Source organism: Mandrillus leucophaeus, unplaced genomic scaffold (assembly GCF_000951045.1).
Source record: "Mandrillus leucophaeus isolate KB7577 unplaced genomic scaffold, Mleu.le_1.0 Scaffold292, whole genome shotgun sequence".
In the NCBI taxonomy this organism is placed as follows: domain Eukaryota; kingdom Metazoa; phylum Chordata; class Mammalia; order Primates; family Cercopithecidae; genus Mandrillus; species Mandrillus leucophaeus.
Genome location: NW_012103054.1, coordinates 859719 through 881928, shown reverse-complemented (window position 1 = coordinate 881928; position 22210 = coordinate 859719). Strand labels below are relative to the sequence as shown.

The following is a 22210-nucleotide window of genomic DNA, read 5'->3' as shown; positions in this document are numbered from 1 at the left end:
GATTCCTCAAGGATCTAAAACCAGAAATACCATTTGACCCAGCCATCCCATTTATGGGCATATACCCAAAGGTTATAAATCATGTCACTATAAAGACACATGCACACATGTGTTTACTGCGGCACTATTCACAATAGCAAAGACTTGGAACCCACCCAAATGTCCATCAATGATAGACTGGATTAAGAAAATGTGGCACATATACACCATGGCATACTATGCAGCCATAAAAAAGGATGAGTTCGTGTCCTTTGTAGGGACATGGATGAAGCTGGAAACCATCATTCTGAGCAAACTGTTGCAAGGACAGAAAAGCAAACACCGCATGTTCTCACTCATAGGTGGGAATTGAACAATGAGAACACTTGGACACAGGGGAACATCACACACTGGGGCCTGTCGTGGGGTTGGGGAGGGATAGCATTAGGAGAAATACCTAATGTAGATGACGAGTTTTTGGGTGCAGCACACCAACATGGCACATGTATACATATGTAACAAACCTCCACGTTGTGCACATGTACCCCAGAACTTAAAGTATAATTTAAAAAATAATAATAAAGAATTTGATTTTTATATTCTACATCAAGGTCAGCAACTTATAACACGTAGGCCAACAGAAGTTACCCAGTACTCCGTTTTCCTCTCCAAACAGCTAAGAATACATACAATGCCTTCCTTCCCCCAACACACACATTCACAGACCTGCATGTTATCATATGCCGACTCCTCTCATGGAGGCCAACATGTGGATACACATCAACCACCTCATGTAACCCCCCAACATACCAGAAAAATAGGCTGTCCACTAGGTAGACTATATCGTGTAATCACCATTCTTGAGCACCTACAATGTGCCTCCTCTAGATGCTGTGTGTATTATTTAATTTTGTCCTTATAATCACCTATGAAGTAGATACGTTACCCCAACTTTATGAAAGATGACAATGAGACTCAGAAATTGGTGACAACCTGCTCAATTGAAGCTGAGGTCACTGTGCCACACTGTGCATGTGTATCAACTTTTCCTAGAGATAGAAATAATTTGCAAACACCATTATAAACAGTTATGAGTCTTCACATTTTTTATTTTGGTGAAAACATCTTCGTATCGAATATTGCTAAAAAAAAAAAACTAACAAAAAATTTTAAACCGAGTATCTCTTTGATTCTTTGAAGTATTTATTGCAATGCTGTTCATTTGAGTAGCATTTGACTGAGTGATTGTTTTAAAGTGCACCCTTGGCCCTCCTAGAAACCCAAACCCTCACTGTTCATGAAAAGAGTTTTTAAATGTGGATTATTTGACTTTCAAGAAGACAGAAACCCACCACATTTTAACTTAGAAGAAAGGAAGAATTCAGGAGCAAGCTCATGGAAACAGTGCAGAAGTCAGGAAAATGGATGAGTCTCTTGGCCTGAGGGCCTCAAATGCTGCTAGGACCTTTTCTCTGCATGTCTCCCCACCATGCCTCTCTGTGTCTGCTTCATTTCCTCTCATGGACTCTCCTCCTGCCCCTCAGGTATGGCCACTGAAAGTTCTCAGGCTTTCATTTTCTGCTTCACCACCAGAGAGGTAGTTCCAGCCGGCATGATGAAACCTCAGAGAAGGACTTCAATTCAACTGGCCTGAGTCATGTTCCCACCCCTGCCATCAGGACATGGCAAGACTGACAGCCCAAGTGAGGGGCAAAGGAAAATCCAGTTTGAATATTTCTGTAAAAGAAGGAAGTTTCTGTTCCACTTCAGAAAGTCAACTTTTTAAAAATGTTTTTAAAACTTTGATTGTATTTTTAGCAGATGGTGAATCCAGAAAATCTAAGCAATAAACTCAAATTCTGGAGACATATGAAAATATGCTAAAAAGCAGGTGCTTTGCCTCTGATGTAAATTCTAAGCTGAAGAATAATGAATTAAGGGAAATGACAGGTTAGGTTTTTAATTACATTTTACCCAAAGAAGCACTCTTCAGATGTTCAAATCCAGGTTTTCCTCCCCAAGAGAAAGTTTTGAATAAACATTAAGTGATACATCTAAGTTCCATCCCCCCGCCCACAAATCACTGCTTTTAAGGTTGCTTAATGTTATTGTAGAAATTAACACTTTCTTAAATGTAGTGATCCCGTGAACAATGTAACCTCTGAAGCTCTTCTGCTACCACTCAGACCTCTAGAAACGCATTAAATGCAAGATTGACTACATTTTTTATACTGACACAATAGAACATTTCTGACTTATAAAAAACCCTGAGCAGGTAACTCAAGAAACTAGGGAATTTTCCCCTGGAAATAAAACCATCATATTCTCATTAAAGACTGCAAACGCATTTCTAATTTCTACTTTTATTTAACTGGATCAACAAATAGAAAAGGGGGATCAGGACAAGTCAAAATAAGCTGTTCTTTTTTTCTCACTATCTCAAAGAATAACCTCAAAATCCAGATTTCTAGGAATAGAGGAAAGCAATGCTTTCTGGGAAGTGTATCTTCCCAAAGTTACCCTTTTTAGATCTGAAAGGTGTAGTTTTTAAATACACCTAGCCCAGAAAAGTAGTTTAATGATAGACATAACCCTTTTCAAAATCTATATCCCAAAGCTTTTCATGTTAACAATATTTTAATTTCTAGATAGATGGTAAAGTACTTGACTGTCTAGTCTTAAGAATTTCTTCAACCTTACCCTGCCTAAGCCATACCATACAATTAGAAAGTTACTTTCAGGTCCTAGAAATTCATTTATTTATTTATATAGAGAGTGCTGTATTTTTAACATCACTCATTAATTTATAATAAACCACTTGTGAATGAAAATAAGCTCAAAAAAGCTTATTCCCTTGAAATTTACATTTGAATGTACTATGGTCGTAGCTGTTTTTTTTTTTTTTTTTTTAATGGCAGCTAGCTACAGAGTGAGTTATCATTAAGTAACTCAGTTGTCTGCAATTAACCTCACTTTATATTAATAAACCAATAACTCATTCATTCCGTCAGTCAACAAATACCTACAAAGTACCATGTGTCAGGCACTGTTATAGGTGCCTCGGGTACATCACTTAATGAACATAATAAATAAGTGAGGTATCTACTGAGTTAGAAGGTGTGAGAACACAGGCAGAAAAGGGTGATGCGTACTGAGAGTGTAGGATGGACCAAAAGGATTTGGAGCTACGACTTGAAGGAGATGAGGGAATTAGCCATGTGGAGTTCTGCAAGAAGACAATTCCAGGCAGAAGAAACAGCCAAGATTAAAGCCCTAGGGTGACAGAGTATCCGGCTTGTAGGAGGAACAGAAAAGAAGCCAGAATAGCTTGGGCAGAAGGAGGGAAGTAAAGAATCATAGGAAACAAGATTAGAGAGAAAGCCAATTTTGGAGCTGAATTTTATTTTATTTTATTTTATTTTTGAAATGGAGTCTTGCTCTGTTGCCCAGATTGAAGTGCAGTGGTGCGATCTCAGCTCACTGCAAGCTCCACCTCCCGAGTTCACACCATTCTCCTGCATCAGCCTCCTGAGTAGCTGGGACTACAGGCGCCCACCACCACGACTGGCTAACTTTTTTGTATTTTTAGTAGAGACGAGGTTTCACCATGTTAGCCAGGATGGTCTAGATCTCCTGACCTCGTGATCTGCCTACCTCGGCCTCCCAAAGTGCTGGGATTACAGGCTTGAGCCACTACATCCAGCCTGAATGCTTTTAATAAATACTTTTTTGAGTATTTGAATTATCATTTCCATAAAGCATATTATGCTTCATCTTATACCTGATCATAATGCTCCCTTGTTATCCTCCTTATAACCAGCTTCTTATTAAAACTAATTTGATAGTTCATGTGACCAGTATAATTGTATGATTCTACTGAATTTAACATTCTCTATGTCCAAATTTCAGCTTGTGACTGATGCTGAAAATTGTTTTAAAAATAAGACATTTAATTATTACATCAATTTGAACTACATTATGATAAAAGAAAAAATGCCAGCCCCGGCGCAGTGGCTCATGCCTATAATCCCAGCACTTTGGGAAGCCAAGGCAGGTGGATGACTTGAGGTCAGGAGTTCAAGAGCAGCCTAGCCAATATGATGAAACCTGTCTCTACAAAAAATACAAAGATTAACTGGGTGTGGCGGTGGGCCTCTATAATTCCAACTATTCGGGAACCTGAGGCAGGAGAATTGCTTTAACCTTGGAAGCAGAGGTTGCAGTGAGCCATGATTGCCCACTGCACTCCAGCCTGGGCAACAGAGCAAGACCCTGTCTCAAAAAAAAAAAAAGCAAAGAAAAAATGCATGTATTCATTCATAGGTAAAATAACATTTCTTCAAAATACTTATGCTGTCAAAAGAAGACACGTTATTTGCAAATGTAAAATATTTCTCTAAGAGTTAAATACTAAAGTATGGCGATATGGTTTGACTGTGTCCCCACCCAAATCTCAACTTCAATTGTATCTCCCAGCATTCTCATATGTTGTGGGAGGGACCCCAGGGGAGGTAATTGAATCATGGGGGTCAGTCTTTCCCAGGCTATTCTCATGATAGTGAATAAGTCTTACTAGATCTGGTATGTTTATCAGGGCTTTCCACTTTTGCTTCTTCCTTTTTCTCTTGCCACCACCATGTAAAAAGTGCCTTTCACCTCCCGTCATGATTCTGAGGCCTACCCAGCTATGTGCAACTTTAAGTCCAATTAAACCTCCTTTTCTTCCCAGTTTCAGGTATGTCTTTATCAGCAGCATGAAAACGGACTAATACATACGGCCTACCAATTTTTTTAGACTATCATCACATCATACTACCAAAAATGTCTTTTAAAAATATAATCCATATATTTCAGAACAAATATAGAATTTGATATCTGCCACCACAGTGTGCTTTCCTAAGGAATCACGTTCCCACCCTAATACCTAAACCATCTACTGTATCAGAATGTGAATGCTTCTACTGAAATGTGCATAGTTATTGGAAGACTAAAAGAAAAAAAAAAGTCGTGCGTAGTGATAGCCAGGAGATAGAGACAAAAACAACTCCTAAGATTAGAGATAGTGGAAGCAGTGTGCTATAGTAAAAGTAAGGGGGCCCTGAGGTTGTGTGAAGCTACACTAAATTAGAAAAGCCTTAGGGGCTTCCACATAAGTAGGAGCACTAAGTGTAATTGAAGGAAGAAGCCACTGTACTCACCTACTCCACAAATATTTATTGTCTTCTATGTGCTGAACCCTTCAATAGTAGCTGGAGATACAGTAGTGAAAAAAAACAAGTCATGGAATTTATAGTCCAGTGAGGGAAGGCAGATGCTAAGCAAATCAAACAGGAGCACTCAAAGAAATCACTCCATTGCAGTTATCCTAAGTGCTATTGTTAGAGTAGGCGTATAGCTAAACATGACCAGGATGGGGAGCCCCTGAGGAAATGGAGGTCTGGAAAAATCTAACACCTCAGAGATCACCGGAAACAACTAGACTAGTTACAAACAGAGAGAGGAGAAGTATCTATGCAGGAAGGCCCGCTCCTTAAGATACCCAGTAATCATCTCTTTGCAGTTAACCTGTCAGGATGTAGCTGGGTGCATACTGACAAAGAGGAGAAGAGGGTTTATTAGTCTATTTTCATGCTGCTGATAAAGACATATCCAAGACTGGGCAGTTTACAAAATAAAGCAGTTTAATGGACTTACAGTTCTACATGACTGGGAAGGTCTCAGGATCACGGCAGAAGGCAAGAAGGAGCAAGCCACATCTTAACATGGTGGCAGGCAAGAAAGAACTTATGCAAGGAAATCCCTCCTCATAAAACCATCAGCTCTCATAAGACTTATTCACTATCATGAGAACAACACTGGAAAGACTCAACCCCATGATTCAGTTACCTTCCACTGGGTCCCTACTGTGTCTGGAATTGGTGAGTTCTTGCTCTCGCTGACTTCAAGGAGGAAGCCGCAGACCCTTGCAGTGAGTGCTGCAGTTCTTAAACGTGGTGTGTCCAGAACTTGTTCCTTCAGATGTTCAGATATGTCTGCAGTTTCTTCCTTCTGATGGGTTTGTGGTCTCGCTGGCTTCAAAAATGAAGCTGCAGACCTTCGCAGTGACTGTTACAGCTCATAAAAGCAGCCTTGATCCAAAAAGTGAGCAGCAGCAAGATTCATTGTAAAGAGCAAAACAACAAAGCTTCTACAGCAGATAATGGGACCCTGGTAGGTTGCTACTGCTGGCTGCGCAGCCTGCTTTTGTTCCCTTATCTGACCCCACCCACATCTTGCTGATTGGTCCATTTTACAGAGAGCTGATTGGTCCATTTTACAGAGAGCTAATTGGTCCATTTTGACAGAGTGCTGATTGGTGTGTTTACAATCCTTTAGCTAGACACAGAGTGCTAGACAGAAAAGTTCTCCAAGACCCCACTAGGTTAGCTAGATACAGAGTACTGATTGGTTTATTAACAAACCTTGAGCTAGACACAGGGTGCTGATTGGTGTATTTGCAATCCCTTAGTTAGACATAAAGGTTCTTCAAGTTCCCACTAGATTAGCTAGATACAAAGTACTGATTGGTGTATTTACAAACCTTGAGCTAGACACAGGGTGCTGATTGGTATATTTACAATCCCTTAGCTAGACATAAAGATTCTCCAAATCCTACTAGACTCAGGAGCCCAGCTGGCTTCACCTAGTGAATCCCACACCAGGGCTGCAGGAGGAGCTGCCCACCAGTCCGGAGCTGCCTGCCTGCATTCTTCAGGCCTTGGGCAGTCAATGGGACTGGTAACCGCCACGCAGGTGGCAGTGCTCATTAGGGAGGCTCCGGCGGTGCAGGAGCCTAAGGCTGGCAGGGGAGGCTTGGGCATGGTGGGCTGCAGGTCCCGAGCCCTGCCCCAGAGGGGAGGCAGCTGAGGCCAGGCAAGAATTCAAGCACAGTGCCGGCAGGCTGGCACTACTGGGGGACCCAGCACATCCTCTGCAGCTGCTGGCCCGGGTGCTAAGCCTCTCGCTGCCCTGGGTGGTGGCACCTGTGGGCAGCTCCGAGTGTGGGGCCTGCTGAGCCCATGCCCACCTGGAACTAGCGTTGGCCTGCGAGCCCTGTGCCAGCCCCATTTCCCACCCGCGCCTCTCCCTCCACACCTCCCAGCAAGCAGAGGTAACCAGCTCTGGCCTTGGCCAGCCCAGAGAGGGGCTCCCACAGTGCTGTGGTGGGCTGAAGGGCTCCTCAAGCACTGCCAGAGTGGACGCTGAGGCCGAGGAGGCACCCAGAGCGAGGGCTGCTAGCATGTTGTCACCTCTCACTACCACTACACTTGGGAATTGTGGGAGCTACAATTCAGGATGAGATTTGGGTGGGGGCACAGGAAATGGTATCAGAGGGCAGAGACACTCCTAAGAAATATGCAGGTACAGTAAGTATAGATCTGACCTCTATACAACCGTCCTGGGATGGTGCTAATGAACAATGCAGCCACTAGGTAGACTTAGTATCCAACACTGCCTCATGTATGCACACCGAGGGGAGTATATTAGTCTGTTTTCACACTGCTGATAAAGACATACCCAAGACTGGGCAAGTTACAAAAGAAAGAGGTTTAAATGAATTTACAGTTCCACATGGCTGGGGAGGCCTCACTATCATGGCGGAAGGCAAGGAGGAGCAAGTCACATCTTACTCGAATGGCAGCAGGCAAAAAGAGCTTGTGCAGGAAAACTCCCCCCTTATAGTAACCATCAGATCGCGTGAGGCTTACTCAGTACCACAAGAACAGCACAGGAAAGACCTGCCCCCATGATTCAATTACCTCCCACTGGGTCCCTCACACAACGCCTGGGAATTCAAGATGAGATTTGTGTGGGGACAGAGCAAAACCATACAGGGGAGGGTCCCACAAGCCTGGGGTGGGAACTCGGCAGGGAAAGGTCAGGGACTTAAGGCAGAAGCGGGAAAACTACACAAAGAAAAAAGGTGATGACTTAAGACAGAGGTGAAAACTTCAAGAAAAAATTCAACATCATAAAAACCCAATGCAGAACTCTCTGAGTGTGCCTGGCCCATTCTCTTTCAGCAGCCCGCTCTGCCTCATCTTTCAGAGTGTCCTATCCCTTTAAATAAACTCTCTGCTCCTTCTTTCCCTTCAAGTAAAGCTTTCTGCTGCCTTTGAACTGGCCACAACCTTTCTCCCAAGACTATTAAGGACTGAGTTTTCCCGCACTTCCGGGCACCACTGTCTCCAGTTGAAAGAAGGCTCCATATGCTCAAACCTTTAAGTGGGTCACACATTAGAGCTTCATCTGGTGACGGATGCGTGGCTAGTGAGTGCTCACTACGTATTTGTTCACTTAACGAAATACGTGAAAGAGAAGCACAGGATAAAGTGAGAGCATGAAACAGGGAATCCCAACCAAATCTGGGGGCTCAGTGTGAGTTAAGCTGAAACCTGGAAAATAAAGAGGAGAAGACAAGGAATAGGAAAGAAGGAAAGGGAAGAGGAGAAGGTGGGAGAAATTTCTTTGGAGAAAACAACTGATGGCAGCAAGCTCTGAGGAGGGAAACCTGATCCTTCCTAAGGAATTAAAAGTAGCTCTGACCAGGGGAGTGGGAGGGTAGTGACTGAGAGACAAGCAGGCAAAGGCCAGATCCTGCAAGGTCTTGGAACCTTTATGGAAGAGTTGTAACTTTGCCCTAAGAGCAATAGAAAACCACTGAAGGATTTTGATAGAGGAATGGTATGCTCAGATATATGTTTTTTTGTTGTTTTTTTTTTTTTCAAGACAGAGTTTCGCTCTGTCGCCGAGGCTAGAGTGCAGTGGTGCAATCTCCGCTCACAGCAAGCTCTGCCTCCCGGGTTCACACCATTCTCCTGCCTCAGCCTCCCAGGTAGCTGGGACTACAGGCACGCGCCACCAAACCCAGCTAATTTGTTTGTATTTTTATTAGAGACGGGGTTTCACCATGTTAGATGGTCTCTGTCTCCTGACCTCGTGATCCACCGCCTCGGCCTCCCAACGTGCTGGGATTACAGGCGTGAGCCACCACGCCCGGCTTTTTTTTTTTTTTTTTTTTTTTAAGTGATCACAGGGGCAATATGTAGGGTAAAAGATAAATCCTAGGATTCTATCGTTTTCTCAACACTGAATTTAGAATTTAAAAAGTCTGCCCAGGAGTTTCTTGAATTTGACTTAACTACACAGAGAAACTTCTGAGGGGAAGAATTTTAAGAACCAGGATGAGGTTATCGATAGAAGACATGAATTTTGATTCCTTGGAAATGGTGGTAGACAGAACTCTAAGATGACCCTCTTCCTTGGTTTACTTACATGAATATGTCAACATTACATGGTAAAAGAGATTTGACAAATGTAATTAAGGTTATCAATCAGTTCACTTTAAGAAGAGGAGGTGATCATGGTAGGCCTCATCTAATCACATGAGTTTAACCACTGCTGGGACCGAAGGTCTGTGAAGCAAGGAACTAAAAATGGTGTCAATAAGCTGAGAATGGTCCCCAGTCAGCAGCCATCAAGAAAATGGGGATCTCAGTCCCACAATTACAAAGTGAATTCTGGCAATAACCTAAATAAGCTTGAAAGCAGATTCTTCCCCTGAGGCTCCAGGTAAGAGCTCCACCCAGCAGACACCTAGACTTCAGCCTTGTGAGACCCTTGGTGGAGAACCTTGTTGAGCCCTCATGGACTCCTGAGCTACAGAACTGTGATACAGTAAATGTCTGTTGTTTTAAACAACTAAGGATGTGGTCATCTGTTATGCACGTACATCTGTAAACAATGTGTTAGAGTGACCCTCTGAGAATAATTAGATGAAATTTTATTACTGTGTGTCTATTAGGTTGCTTTGTTATATCTTAAAAAGGAAAGAGTCTTACTTACCCATTTGGGCTGCTATAGCAAAGTGCTATAGACTGAGTGGCTTATAAATAATAAAAAATTTTTTCTCACTGTTCTGGATGCTACAAGTCTGATATCAGAGTGCCAGCATTCTTGGGTTCTGGAGAGGGCTCTCTACCAGGTTGCAGACTGCCAACTACTCATTGTATCTTCACATGGCAGAAAGACAGTGAGAGAGCTCTCTGGGGTCTCCTTTACTAGTCCACTAATTCTATTCTTGAGAACTCTACCCTCATAACTTAATCAGCTCCCAGGACCCCACCTCCGAATACCACCACATTGGAGGTTAAAATTTCAACATATGAGTTTGATAGGGTGGGTGGATACAAACATTCAATCCATAACAGAAAGCAATAATGATTTATTGAACTTTCTATTGTGGCGGTTTTCATTCTGCAAATACTCTCTTAAGAAGCATTTAGTTCACTTGTGCTCACTTTGTAAGTATTTTACAAGATCACATGAAGTGAAGAATAGGTTAAGGCCAGAAAATGTAGGGCCTTGCTCCAGACCTTGACCCCACATCTTGTCCTCACTTATCACCATCTTCTAATCCTGCAGGAAAGATTGGCCACCTCCAGAAGCTAATCAATATTGTCACTTTTTTGTGAAAAATAAAAGGCTGTGCCAACAAATTCCTATCTCCCAGCTGCAGATGATAAGAAAGTTTCTTTGCCTTGATATTTGCTTATCTTTGACCAATAAGAACTGACATTTGATTATACACTGGACTATCCAACATTCTCCTCCCTCCCATTTTCCACCCCATCACCTGTTGTCGAATTACTTTTAAATTCTACCTCGTTAAAATGCAGGAATAAGAATTAAAGTAATCTCCTAAATAATTACAGTCACTACATTTGATTAAAAATATCAGAAGAGGCTGAGAAAAAAATGACTATTCATTAGGGTGGAACAATGTCTACAATAAATCCAAAATCTTGGTAATTTAACATTAATAAGAATTTTCTATTGCTTGTCTCACAATTTGGAGGAGGAGGCATGAGTAATTCTTCACCCAGTTTTCAGCAACCCTGTCCCCATCCATTTAATGATTCTACCATCTGCTAGGGCCTCAAAATCCTCCTCTGTATCTTCTGCAATTACTCAGGCTCTGAGGGAAAAATGTATCATAAATAAAGTAGAGAAAGAAGTCCACTAGTGATTTCTTTCGCCCAGAGGTGATGCACATCACTTCCATTTGCATTCCACTGGCAAGAAACAGTACATAGTCACATCTAAATACAAAGGAGCTGGGAATTATAACTTGGCTGTGTGCCCAGGAGGAAGTGAGCATGGAAATTGCTGAGTCCTAGCTCTGTATCCCGTACAATCGAATAAGATGAAAACTATAAGTGATCCATAAACTTTGGTTATCGGTGCTAGTAATTCACCTTTATCATGGATTTAGAAATATGTAGTTCCAATTACTACTGTGGCACAACAAAGCCTAACACCATAAAGCAACTGTTTTATTAAGCTTTTGGATTTTGTGGGCCGCAAATTCAAACAAAGGCACAGAAGAGATAGCTTGTTTCGGCTCTGTGGTATATGGAGTCTCTGGAGGATGATTCAACTGCAAGGGGCTGGAATCACGTAGAGGCATCTTTATTCACAGGGTTGGCAGCTAATGTTGGCCAGCAGATAAAACCCTAAGTAAAGGTATTTACCCAATGCATGACATCTCAGGTGCTTGGACTTTTTCACAATGGTCAATTGTGAAATTCCTCAGAGTCAAATTTCTCACATGGAAGCCCAGAGTTTCAAAAACAAATGCCCCAGAGGACAGGTTATGTGGCCTTTTATGACCTATCTTCAACCACTTCTGTTGTACTCTACTGGTCTAAGAATTCATAAGCCCACCCTAATTCAAAGAGAGGAGGCATAGACTGATCCCCTAATGGGAAATTGGTTACCAAGGTCACATTGCAGAGGGGTATGTGCAGTGGAAGATATTGTGGTGTCTAACTTTGGAAACTATAATCTCCCACATACATTATCTTAGAATCACTGAATTTCAGTGTTTGAAAGGACTCCTTACTCTATAGAACAAGAGCCAGCAAACAATAGCGCACTGCCAGTTTTTGTAACCAGGGTTTAACTGAAATTACACTATGCCTATTTGTTAGCAGATTTGAGGAGTTGCAAAAGATACCATATGACCTACAATTCAAAAGTATTTACTATCTGGCCCTTTACAGAAAGAGTTTGCATAATCTGTAGATACAATATCAATTAAACATATGGGCACTGAAGTTAAACCACTAGGTTTTCAAATCTCAGTTCGGAAGTGGCCAGTTATGTGGCTTTGAACAAGCTAGTCAGCGTCTCTAGGCTGCCATTTTCCCACCTTCATAATTGGGGAAACAGTAAAGTCTGTCATTGAATTGTGAGCATTACATGAAATAATTAATGAAAAGGGCATAATAACCATTCATAAACGCTAACTCATGCTGTAGAATTGCCTTAAAGTATCAGCTAGATCAAATGTCCATTCGAGTCATATGTTTATCCCCAGTGTCATCTGCTGCAGATTTCAACACATCTAGTGATACAGGAAGTTCATTCGATCTTTAATCATTTTATTAGAAATTTCTTCCTACTAGGTTAAAATCTGCCCCCTTATAGCTATATGCAATTAATCCTGGTTCTACCTCCTAAAGGCTCTACAGAATATCTCTTCCAAATATTAGGTTCTTTGAAAAGGCTATCTCTGAATTTTATCTTATCAGAACTACACATCTTTAGTTCTTTCAACTGCCTCTCTTAAGACAGAGTTCGCATTACTTTTCCACTTCAAAATTCCCTTTAGAAGGAGCTATAAATAGCATGTATCCAGAAATTAGCGAAAGACTTCAGGCCTGTAGATAGATCTATATTGTTGGTCCCTAAATTCTCCATAGTAGTGATGTGTGGAAGAGTTGATTTCTTAAGATCCTCGGACGAGTGTTTGTTGTTGCCTTTTTATTTTCAATGTTATATAGCTCCATCCTGTGGAGATCTTTCCAGATGTTCATAATTTACTTTAGACTGTCCACTGCCCTTACCAGCTTTATATCACCCACACATATTTCTGAAGGCTTGATCCAAATCATTAATAAATATTCCATCAAGTTGAAATTAATACTATGAGTAATCCTGAACTCAATTACAGCAACTGAATGTTGCTTTAATAATTGCATTTCTTCCTTCTTGGACTTCCATTGACCTTAATCACTATTTGTTCAACCATTCTCACTTGGGTGTCATTTCTCTTAGTGAAAGAAATTGGAAGCAAATATAAAGGAAAACATTAGCACTTCTCTTTCTCTCTTTCAATATTACACTTCAAATGAAGATATGTATCTGTATTACTCAGGGGTCTCCAGAGAAACAAAACCAAGAGGAGAGAGAGATTAATTTTAAGGAATTGGCTCACATGATTGTGGAAGCTTGGTAGGTCCACAATCTTCAGAGTAGGTGGGCAAGCTGGAGACCCAGGGATTCTGCTGGCAGAATTCCTTCTTGCTCAGTAGAGGTCAGACTTTGTTCTATTAACACCTTCATCCAGTTGGATGAGGCCCATCCATATCATAGAAGGTAATTCACTTTACTCAAAGTCCACTGATTTCAAATGTTAATCGAATGCAAAAAAACACCTTCACAGAAAGATCCAGAATAGTGTTTGACCAAATGTCTGGTCGCTGTGGTCCAGCCAAGTTGAGTCATAAAATTAACCATCAGAGTATCTCTTTTTATAATCATTTATCTTACAATAAAAATATCTAAGACTATAGCTTATATGAATCCTGGATTTATGTTTTGATAATTAGTTCTTTTATAATAGATGGTTTGCTATATAAAACCACAATTAAGTGTGCGTCTGTCTGAGAAGGTAGTCATGGTAAAATATAACCATGACTTTTGTTACTAAATATAAAAGTATGGCATCTAGGGCCAGGTGCGGTGGCTCACGCCTGTAATCTCAACATTTTAGGAGATTGAGGTGGATGGATCACCTGAAGTCAGGAGTTCCAGACTAGCCTGGCCAACATGGTGAAACCCCACCTCTACTAAAAATACAAAAAAATTAGCTGAGCATCGTGGTGGGCACCTGTAATCTCAGCTACTTGGGCAGCTGAGGCAGGAGAATTGCTTGAACCCAGGAGGCAGAGGTTGCAGTGAGCCGAGATTGCGCCATTCCACAGCAGCCTGGGCAACAAGAGCGAAACTCCATCTCAAAACAAAAGAAAAGAAAGTACAGCATCTTAACTGATTATTTTCTGTACCTAAGAAAAAGATCAGTTTAGGGGAGAGAAATGAGAATGCAACTCTGATTTTTAAGGTTAGCATTGCTGCAAGTTTCAGAATGCAACTTAAAACTTATGCATATGCTTGTGTTCTTTAAAGCATTCACCTATTTTTAAAATTCCACTCTTTATATGTTAAATTTTTAAATTAGCATTTTAATTTCAAATGTTATTTCTTCAAATGATTTTTACAAGATTATTGAAACAAATATCTATATAAATAAGATGTCTAAGTATGAAATGTGGGTTCAATACAATATTTGTAAGAAAATTTTACTAGAATTTTTCTTAAGCCAACATATTGTCTCTAGAAACAAGATTTTATTGAACTACTATTTTAGTTTCGGTTTTTTTTGTTGTTGTTGTTAAGACAGGATCTCACTCTGTTGCCCAGGCTGAAGTGCAGTGGTGCAAACATAGGTCACTGCAGCAAGCCATTCTCCCACCTCAGCCTCCCAAGTAGCTGGGGCTGCAGGTGCACACCACCACATCCAGCTAATTTTTGTATTTTTTGTAGAGATGAATTTTTGTCATGTTGCACAGGCTGGTCATGACCTCCTGGGCTCAAGTGATCCTCCCTCCTTGGCCTCCCAAAGTACTGGGATTGCAGGCATGAGCCACTGCACTCAGCTGTATTTTGGTTTTAAACTTTTATGAATCTAGATTTTTAAAAAACATGGTTTTCTTTTTTGGTTAGCCATTTATAATAAGTAGAACTTATTGATTTAAAGACTTTTAGAGATTTTAAGATGGTTTGTGAGTCCTACTGATAATTCCTTTCTTGTGTGAAATTCACTGTTGTCTTCTGTTCTGTTTTTCCCTTTTCAGGTTTGGATGTGTGGAGGAGAAATGTTTGATGTTCCGTGTTCCAGAGTTGGTCATATCTACAGGAAGTACGTTCCATACAAAGTTCCATCTGGGACCAGCCTGGCAAGAGTGAGTAACTCAGCATCAGAACAGACTGGGGTCAATATGGCTTTCGGTAACCAGAGTAACCAGCCTTGCCCATGGCATAGGTCATCTAAGGCACAGTCTGAGAAAAGCTCTCCGGTGTATAGAGAGCTCCTGTGCTTCTCAGAGTCTTATTGCCATTGCTTAAAGAAGTATTAACCATTATGCTATTTCTTGTTACGAATTGTTTCAAAGCATTGTCACATACATTATATCTAATCTTCACCATTACCTTCTGAAGTCTGTGTTCTTATCTTTATTTTGTAGATGGGAAAATGAAGTGTGAACTAGGTGGTTGTTCATGCTCACATGAATGCCAAATAGCAGAGTAGGTCTGCGGACCTGGGGCAGTCAGTTCTCTCCACCCACATGGAATGTGGAAGGATCTGTAATAAGTCAGATGGAAAAAGGGGTAAAGGGAGATGGGAAAAGGTGGATGCCCAAACTCTGCCTTCTCTTTTATAACTAGGGCCAGCTCTGTCTCAAATTTCTCCCCATCCTCAACATTTCAAAATTGGCTCAGGTTAAGACTTTTTTCCAATATTGTCTTGAATAAAACCTTTCTTGTAAACCAGATGCAAAGATGCTGTTCTCTTCTGCCATTTTAACATTTTTATGCATGTTTAGGAGAACAGTCTCACAATACTGTCGCCAAACAATCCTGACAATTTCTCTGCTTTCCATATTACTTTCTTCAGGGATGAGTCAGTTTTTGTTGCCACAATATGTACCTGCTACTGCTCAGAATCCAAATCTAGAAAAAGAGTATTTTATCACACTGCTACCCTAGAAATCAAATCCTGAATTATTCATTTTGGTTCTTTTACTAATAAGGCTGCAAGATATAACTATTTGGATCTTTTATATAAGGCTCACATAACAAGCTTTTGTAAAAACAAATAAACGAATTCACCAGGAATCGTTAGAGTACCAGTTACACAAGGGTAGAGCTTTGGTCTGTGTCAGTTACTGCTGTACTCCCAGAACCTAAAACAAGGCTTAGGGAACACTCAGGTATTTGTTGAAAGAATTAATTAATCAGGAAAGCTAAGAGAGGAAAATGCTGGAGATGTAAGTTGTTACTAAAACTTAAAGACTTTTTAATGAGTATAACAAAATTTTCTTTTACAGCGAATCTTCGTGTGTGGGGAGAATCGTTCTTCTTTATTCCCTTTCTGAGAGTATTCATCAACTGTCATTTTTCTTTAGTCACATCCACATTCTGTAACAGCAATTAGAGTTCCTAGTGATAAAATGACCTTACATACACCTTGAATGGAAATGCAGGCTGAGTATCCCTCATCTGAAATGCTTAGGACCAGGAGTGTTTCAGATTTTCAGATTTTTTTTCCAGATTTTCAGATTTTTTCCAGATTTTGGGATATTTACATACACATAATGAGATATCTTGGGGATGAGACCCAAGTCTAAACACAAAATTCACTTATGTTTCATATACACCTTATATACATGGCCTGAAGGTAATTTTATACAATATTTTTAATAATTTTGTGCATGAAACCAAATTCATGTTAGTACTTATGTGTCGAATTTTCTACTTTTGGCACCACGTTAGCACTCAAAGAGTTTTGGATTTTGGAGCATTTTGTATTTTGTATTTTCAGATTACAGATGCCAACCTGTAGTCACATTCCTCCTTAGTCACATTCCTCCTTTCCCTAACTAAATTAAAAATTTAATTAGACACTAATAACATATTCCTCTAAGTAGCTGTCGAAATACACTATTCGAAGGGAAAAAGCAGTCACAAAATTGTAAAGTAATTAAAGAACTGCATTTGGGTAAGGAAATATGGTTTGATTTAGTCATAAGACTTAAGACATATGAATCAGAAAACAAGAGTTCACAGGGAAGTAAATGATGGAGCAATTTAGAGTACATGTCACCAATCGGCCGAGTAGATATAATAAATCATAGCAGTTTAAAATATCCTAAAGACAATGATGCTCTCTCCTGTATCCACTTTCATTCACTCATATGCTCCCCCGCTAGTGCCCTGAAAAGAACCATTCACTTCCAAGACAATGTGTGTGTGTGCTTGGTTTGTGGTCTAAAGTAGAGTGTAAAAGCTTCTGGGAGAATGTTTTGCTCATCCAAAGGGACCTATTTTCAAAAAATAAAACCGTTCATATATTTTCAAGAAAGAAGTTAAGTACTATTTCAAGGATTGTCAAACACAGAGAAACTGGGGTTGGCACATAAAACTTCCAGGAAAAAGTGAATACTTATTTAAATGAGAAAAGTCCATAATTCTGAATTTTAATCTTTTCCACTCAAATTTTACTTCAGGGCTCATTTTTATTTTTTTTTTCTAAACCGCTAGAGCAATCAGAAAGTCATAAATATTGAAGCTTGACTGTCACTGTGAGGAACATTTTATGGTTTTTTTAAGTTAAAAAAAGTACATTAAAATGAAAAACAATTCTGATATTTTGTGGGAGCTCCTCAACTACCTTGCTACACACTACATTATTACTATATCATCAAAAATGAGGGGAGACTTTATCTATGCTTCAAATGCAGGGCCACGTCTACTCAATTGGGATTTTAATCTTGCAGCCTCGTCAGGAAATGGAGACGAAGGTGGAGACTTGACTCCAAAGGCTTGTTTTCTTACTCTACAAAGCTCGTTTAATCCTTCAAAAATGTGCACTTTTCACATTGATGATTCCAAAAGACTTCCAAAATATTTAAACACACACATAGACACACAAATGTCTGCACATCCTTAAACAGCCTGCTGGTTGGTGTATACTATAGAAATGTGTTTGTAAAATTAGTTCTTCAGTACCTTCTATTTGCCTGGCATTCGAATCTGGTTGGAAGAGACAAGCTATCCATATACGAAACCATTAGAGGACAGTACAAGACAAGTAATTGCTTAAATGTATCATAAGGATATGTATAGGTATAGGGAAGAGGAGGAAGTAGCGCCATAGCTGTGACCTTCTTCAGTCCTCTCAAATTAAAGGACTTGAAAGAGGGCCTTCAAGAATATGTCCACTGAATTAACAAGTTTCATATAACAGTGGTTTCCAAACTCAGGATTAATGATGAGAGCCAATTCCTGGCTAACATTTCACCCTGCCTCAGTGAACTAAGAAAAATAATAATCCCAAAGCTAAACCTGTTCAACTTAATAACATCTTTTTATGCAGAAACTATAAGCTTTTTTTTTCATTGAAAAAGATAGAATGCAAGATAGTAAATTTTTGTTAGTGCCCTTATTTGGCAAAAACAAAAATTAACATCACTTTTTCATTTCCCACAAAATGTAAAAACCTAGGACACCGTAACTTACACTTCAGCTTCATCTGGGAATCAGAGTATTCACTTGTCTTTAATAAACCTAGACAGTTTTACTGAGTCAGCTTGGGGTCTAATGTCAGTATACTGGGACACAGTTGTGGTGTCTTGCCACCAGGAACAAACGGCAAGTCCTTGAGGGAAGGGATGCTCATGTCTAGAGTTGCAGGGAGATTAGAAAGACAGCTGCACTGTGGTGACAATCATTCCTTCTTTGGAATGGTGCTGGCCATCCTTCATCACAGAAGTGTGAGCAGCTCCTCAGCAAAAGGCCACTGAGCGTCGCTTTGCACAGCCCGAGGAGGCTGAGTGGCAAATAGGTGGAAGAATCTCAAAGAAGAGATTCTTCTCTTCATTCCAACTCTCACCACTCCTATTCAACATAGTATTGGAAGTTCTGGTCAGGGCAATCAGGCAAGAGAAAGAAATAAAGAGTATTCAAATAGGAAAAGAGGAAATCAAATTGTCTCTGTTTGCAGATGACATGATTGTATATTTAGAAAACCCCATTGTCTCAGCCCAAAATCTCCTTAAGCTGATAAGCAACTTCAGCAAAGTCTCAGGATACAAAATCAATGTACAAAAATCACAAGCATCCTTATACACCAATAACAGACAGAGAGCCAAATTATGAGTGAACTCCCATTCACAATTGCTACAAAGAGAATGGCGTGAACCCGAGGGGCGGAGCTTGCAGTGAGCCGAGAGTGCGCCACTACACTCCAGCCTGGGGCACAGAGCAAGACTCCGTCTCAAAAAAAAAAAAAAAAAAAAAAAAATTCCTAGGAATCCAACTTACAAGGGATGTGAAGGACCTCTTCAAGGAGAACTGTAAGAACCATTCAAGAACATGGGAGACTAAATTTTTTTCTAGTTTCAGGATAGGAGCTAAAATTGAAGTCAAATCTCATAAAAGCCAAATTATACAGGCTGCTTCCCAGGTCCTGAAAATGTTAACTTAGAGTAAAAGGGATAGAGGTTAAATGGTAAAGGAGTAGAGCTGGGGCTATGAACCGAGGTCTGTCTGGTCAAGGTTCATGCTCCTCACCGTAATGTTCCTCCTAGAGTGCTTGAGATAGACTGGAGCAGCCTGGGCGTCTCTGGCAGGAAACCAGTTTAGCAAAGTACTAAGTAGACATGGGCAGGCAGAGTTTCGGAGGGTGTGCGTGGCACCTGTGGAGTTAACCTTGGAAGACCCTGGATGCAGATCACAGTGTTGACCTTTGCTCCTTGACTATAGGGTCTTGAACAGGAAGTGTCAGGATAAAAATAGAAGAGATAAAATAGAAACCAACAAATAATTATCAAAATGGAGAAAATCTAAAGAGAGTCTAAAGAAGTTAACATTTCGAATGCAAGGAGCGTTTGTAAAAAAAAAAATTCATAAAAGATTTTTATTTATTTGTTACACTGTGCACGGAGGTGGGGCTCACATGTGACTATGAGCTTTCCATCTCAGCATCCCAGAGAAAATAGTATCAGTACAAAAACAGGGAAGGGAGGAAGAGGAAAGGGGAAGAGACTGAGATTGGTTTTAGATAAGGTTAAGTGACAGCCTGGGACAGTCTGTGACAGCCAGATCTGGGGAGATACCCACAGATTTTCCATCCAGAATTCTGAGAGCACACAAAAACTTTTGACAGATTTTCTTTGGCAAATAAATGTTTACTTCTGAAAAAAAAATAATGCTTACTGTGCCAGTCACTGTGCTAGGCCCTGGAAGTTCAAGTGACAAACAAGTCAAACACAAATCTCAACTCCTCTTAATAAATGGCCTTGACAGTAACATAGAATCCACACCATGCAGCAGTAATCCATATATTCCAAAGCCAGAATATCATGAGGATGAGGAAAAGGTTAAATGAAAATAATAAAGCTCATTATGGAATGAAATCTGCATCTTATATAGTCCACTTATTTGGAAACTGTTTTTTAATAGCCTGTCATATTATAATTGAGATTACGATTTAACAAAAGAGAAATATATGCCCTATATAGCATTATTTTATATATATAGCGATATATATTTGATATTAACAAATTATGTTTAATGACCCAATAGACTAATCTACATACAAGTTACAAATGTTTTTGACTTTATGCATTTACCTAGGGTTTCTTAGCAAAGTGTAATGACCTCTGACGATTTCCTATGGTTATTATACTTCACAGGCACAAAGTTCTAAGTCTGAGGTCTGAGGGAGAATGGTGGTTGTGCTTCTGTCAGCTGTGAAATGACTTCTTCATATATTGCCAAGATGCCTTCCTTCCTTTCTGTGCCATCTCCCTGGTGACACCCAGCTCTGCTGATTCCACAGATTACCTCAGACTCTTGAAAACGATGGAGGTTGGAGGCATAGAGAAAGGGAGGAGGAGGGGAGTGAGCAGGGCTTCAATGTAAAAGCCAGACCACCCCAAGTCGATTAATAAATGCTTCTTCATTGTTGACCATGGTGTCAGTTTTCCCATCTGAAATAGCTGAAATAAAAGAGCACAATGTCGGGCAAACGCAGCTCACCCTTGTTTATGTCAGAAAAATATATCAATCGAGGAAAAGCATTAACAAAACCAAAATGACTAGTTTGAAATCTGAAAATAAAATCACCAACAAGATTAGAAGTTATGGTGATGAATGGGAAATCTATACTCCCTCAAATTGACCTTTCTCTCCCGATGACTGTAAATCACTGTACTCTCTTAAAGCTGTCCAGCAAATAAGAGCTTGTAGCACGATAACCTCGGACACCAACAGCAGTAGCACTTCTCTCTCCTGCTCTTAATACTGCAGGGTTCAGATGCTTTATTTGAAACCATCATTGAGTTCAGGGTCATGGTGGCCTATCATGGGTTTTCTCCCAAAAAGCAGGAAATGATGGATCTTCCCTCAAGACTCAGCCCTCATAAATGGCTAGGATTTTGTTGCAGAGGCAGTTCTTCTGAAAACAATAACTTTCTCTAATTCTTCCATACAATAGAACCTAAAGGGCAATAAGGCTGTCTAATACTTTCGCTCAAAACTAAAGATGATTCACATACTGAAATTATATGTTTGCTTCTCTCCTGACTTGGCTACAGTTTAAAATATAATACCTCAGGACAGGCATAGTGGCCCATGCTTGTAATCCCAGTGCTTCAAGAAGCTGATGCAGGAGGATCACTTGAGGTCAGGAACTTGAGAACAGGCTGGGCAACATAGCAAGGCCCCCCGCCAAAAAAAGTGGTTTTTTGTAAAGTTACCTGGGGGTAGTGGCATGTGCCTGTAGTCCCAGCTACTTGAGAGGCTGAAGTGGGAGGACTGCTTGAGCCCAGGAAGTTAAGTCTGCAGTGAGCCATGATCAAGCCACTGCCCTCCAGCCTGGGTGGCAATATGAGACCCTGTATCAAAAATAAAACAAAACAACATAAAACATAATACCTTCTACTTAGAAGGGGCTTTTTATTTTAAAAATTAAGGCATCTTCTTTAAATAATGTTTCATTATTCTCCATGATTGATATCCTCTCTAAAAGTCAATCATAAATTAATGTGACAATAATGATTCAATAAATCATTAAATACCGTGAGTTCATTGCATGCTATAAAGATAAATGTCATCTCTAACCTCAAGGAAGTCTCAAGCTAGATAAATCCTATTAATAAATATTTATCAAGTGCCTACTATATGCCAGGCAGAAATGCACACGGCATGCTATGTATCCTAAGCAAACAGCATTGGGCCTTGCCAGTTAGATCAAGCCACCCCTTTGTGATGTAATGTCACC

At 40.3% G+C, this 22210-nt stretch overlaps 1 protein-coding gene across 2 annotated transcripts in view; it reads left to right on the top strand.

The window, feature by feature from the left end:
* GALNTL6 (polypeptide N-acetylgalactosaminyltransferase-like 6) overlaps nt 1-22210 on the top strand; it is a 1310737-nt gene that overhangs the window by 1187798 nt on the left and 100729 nt on the right. For both annotated transcript variants that reach the window (XM_011986093.1, XM_011986094.1), the window contains one exon: nt 15000-15107. In XM_011986093.1, the coding sequence (XP_011841483.1) occupies nt 15000-15107 (108 nt within the window). The remainder of the gene's footprint in view (nt 1-14999; nt 15108-22210) is intronic.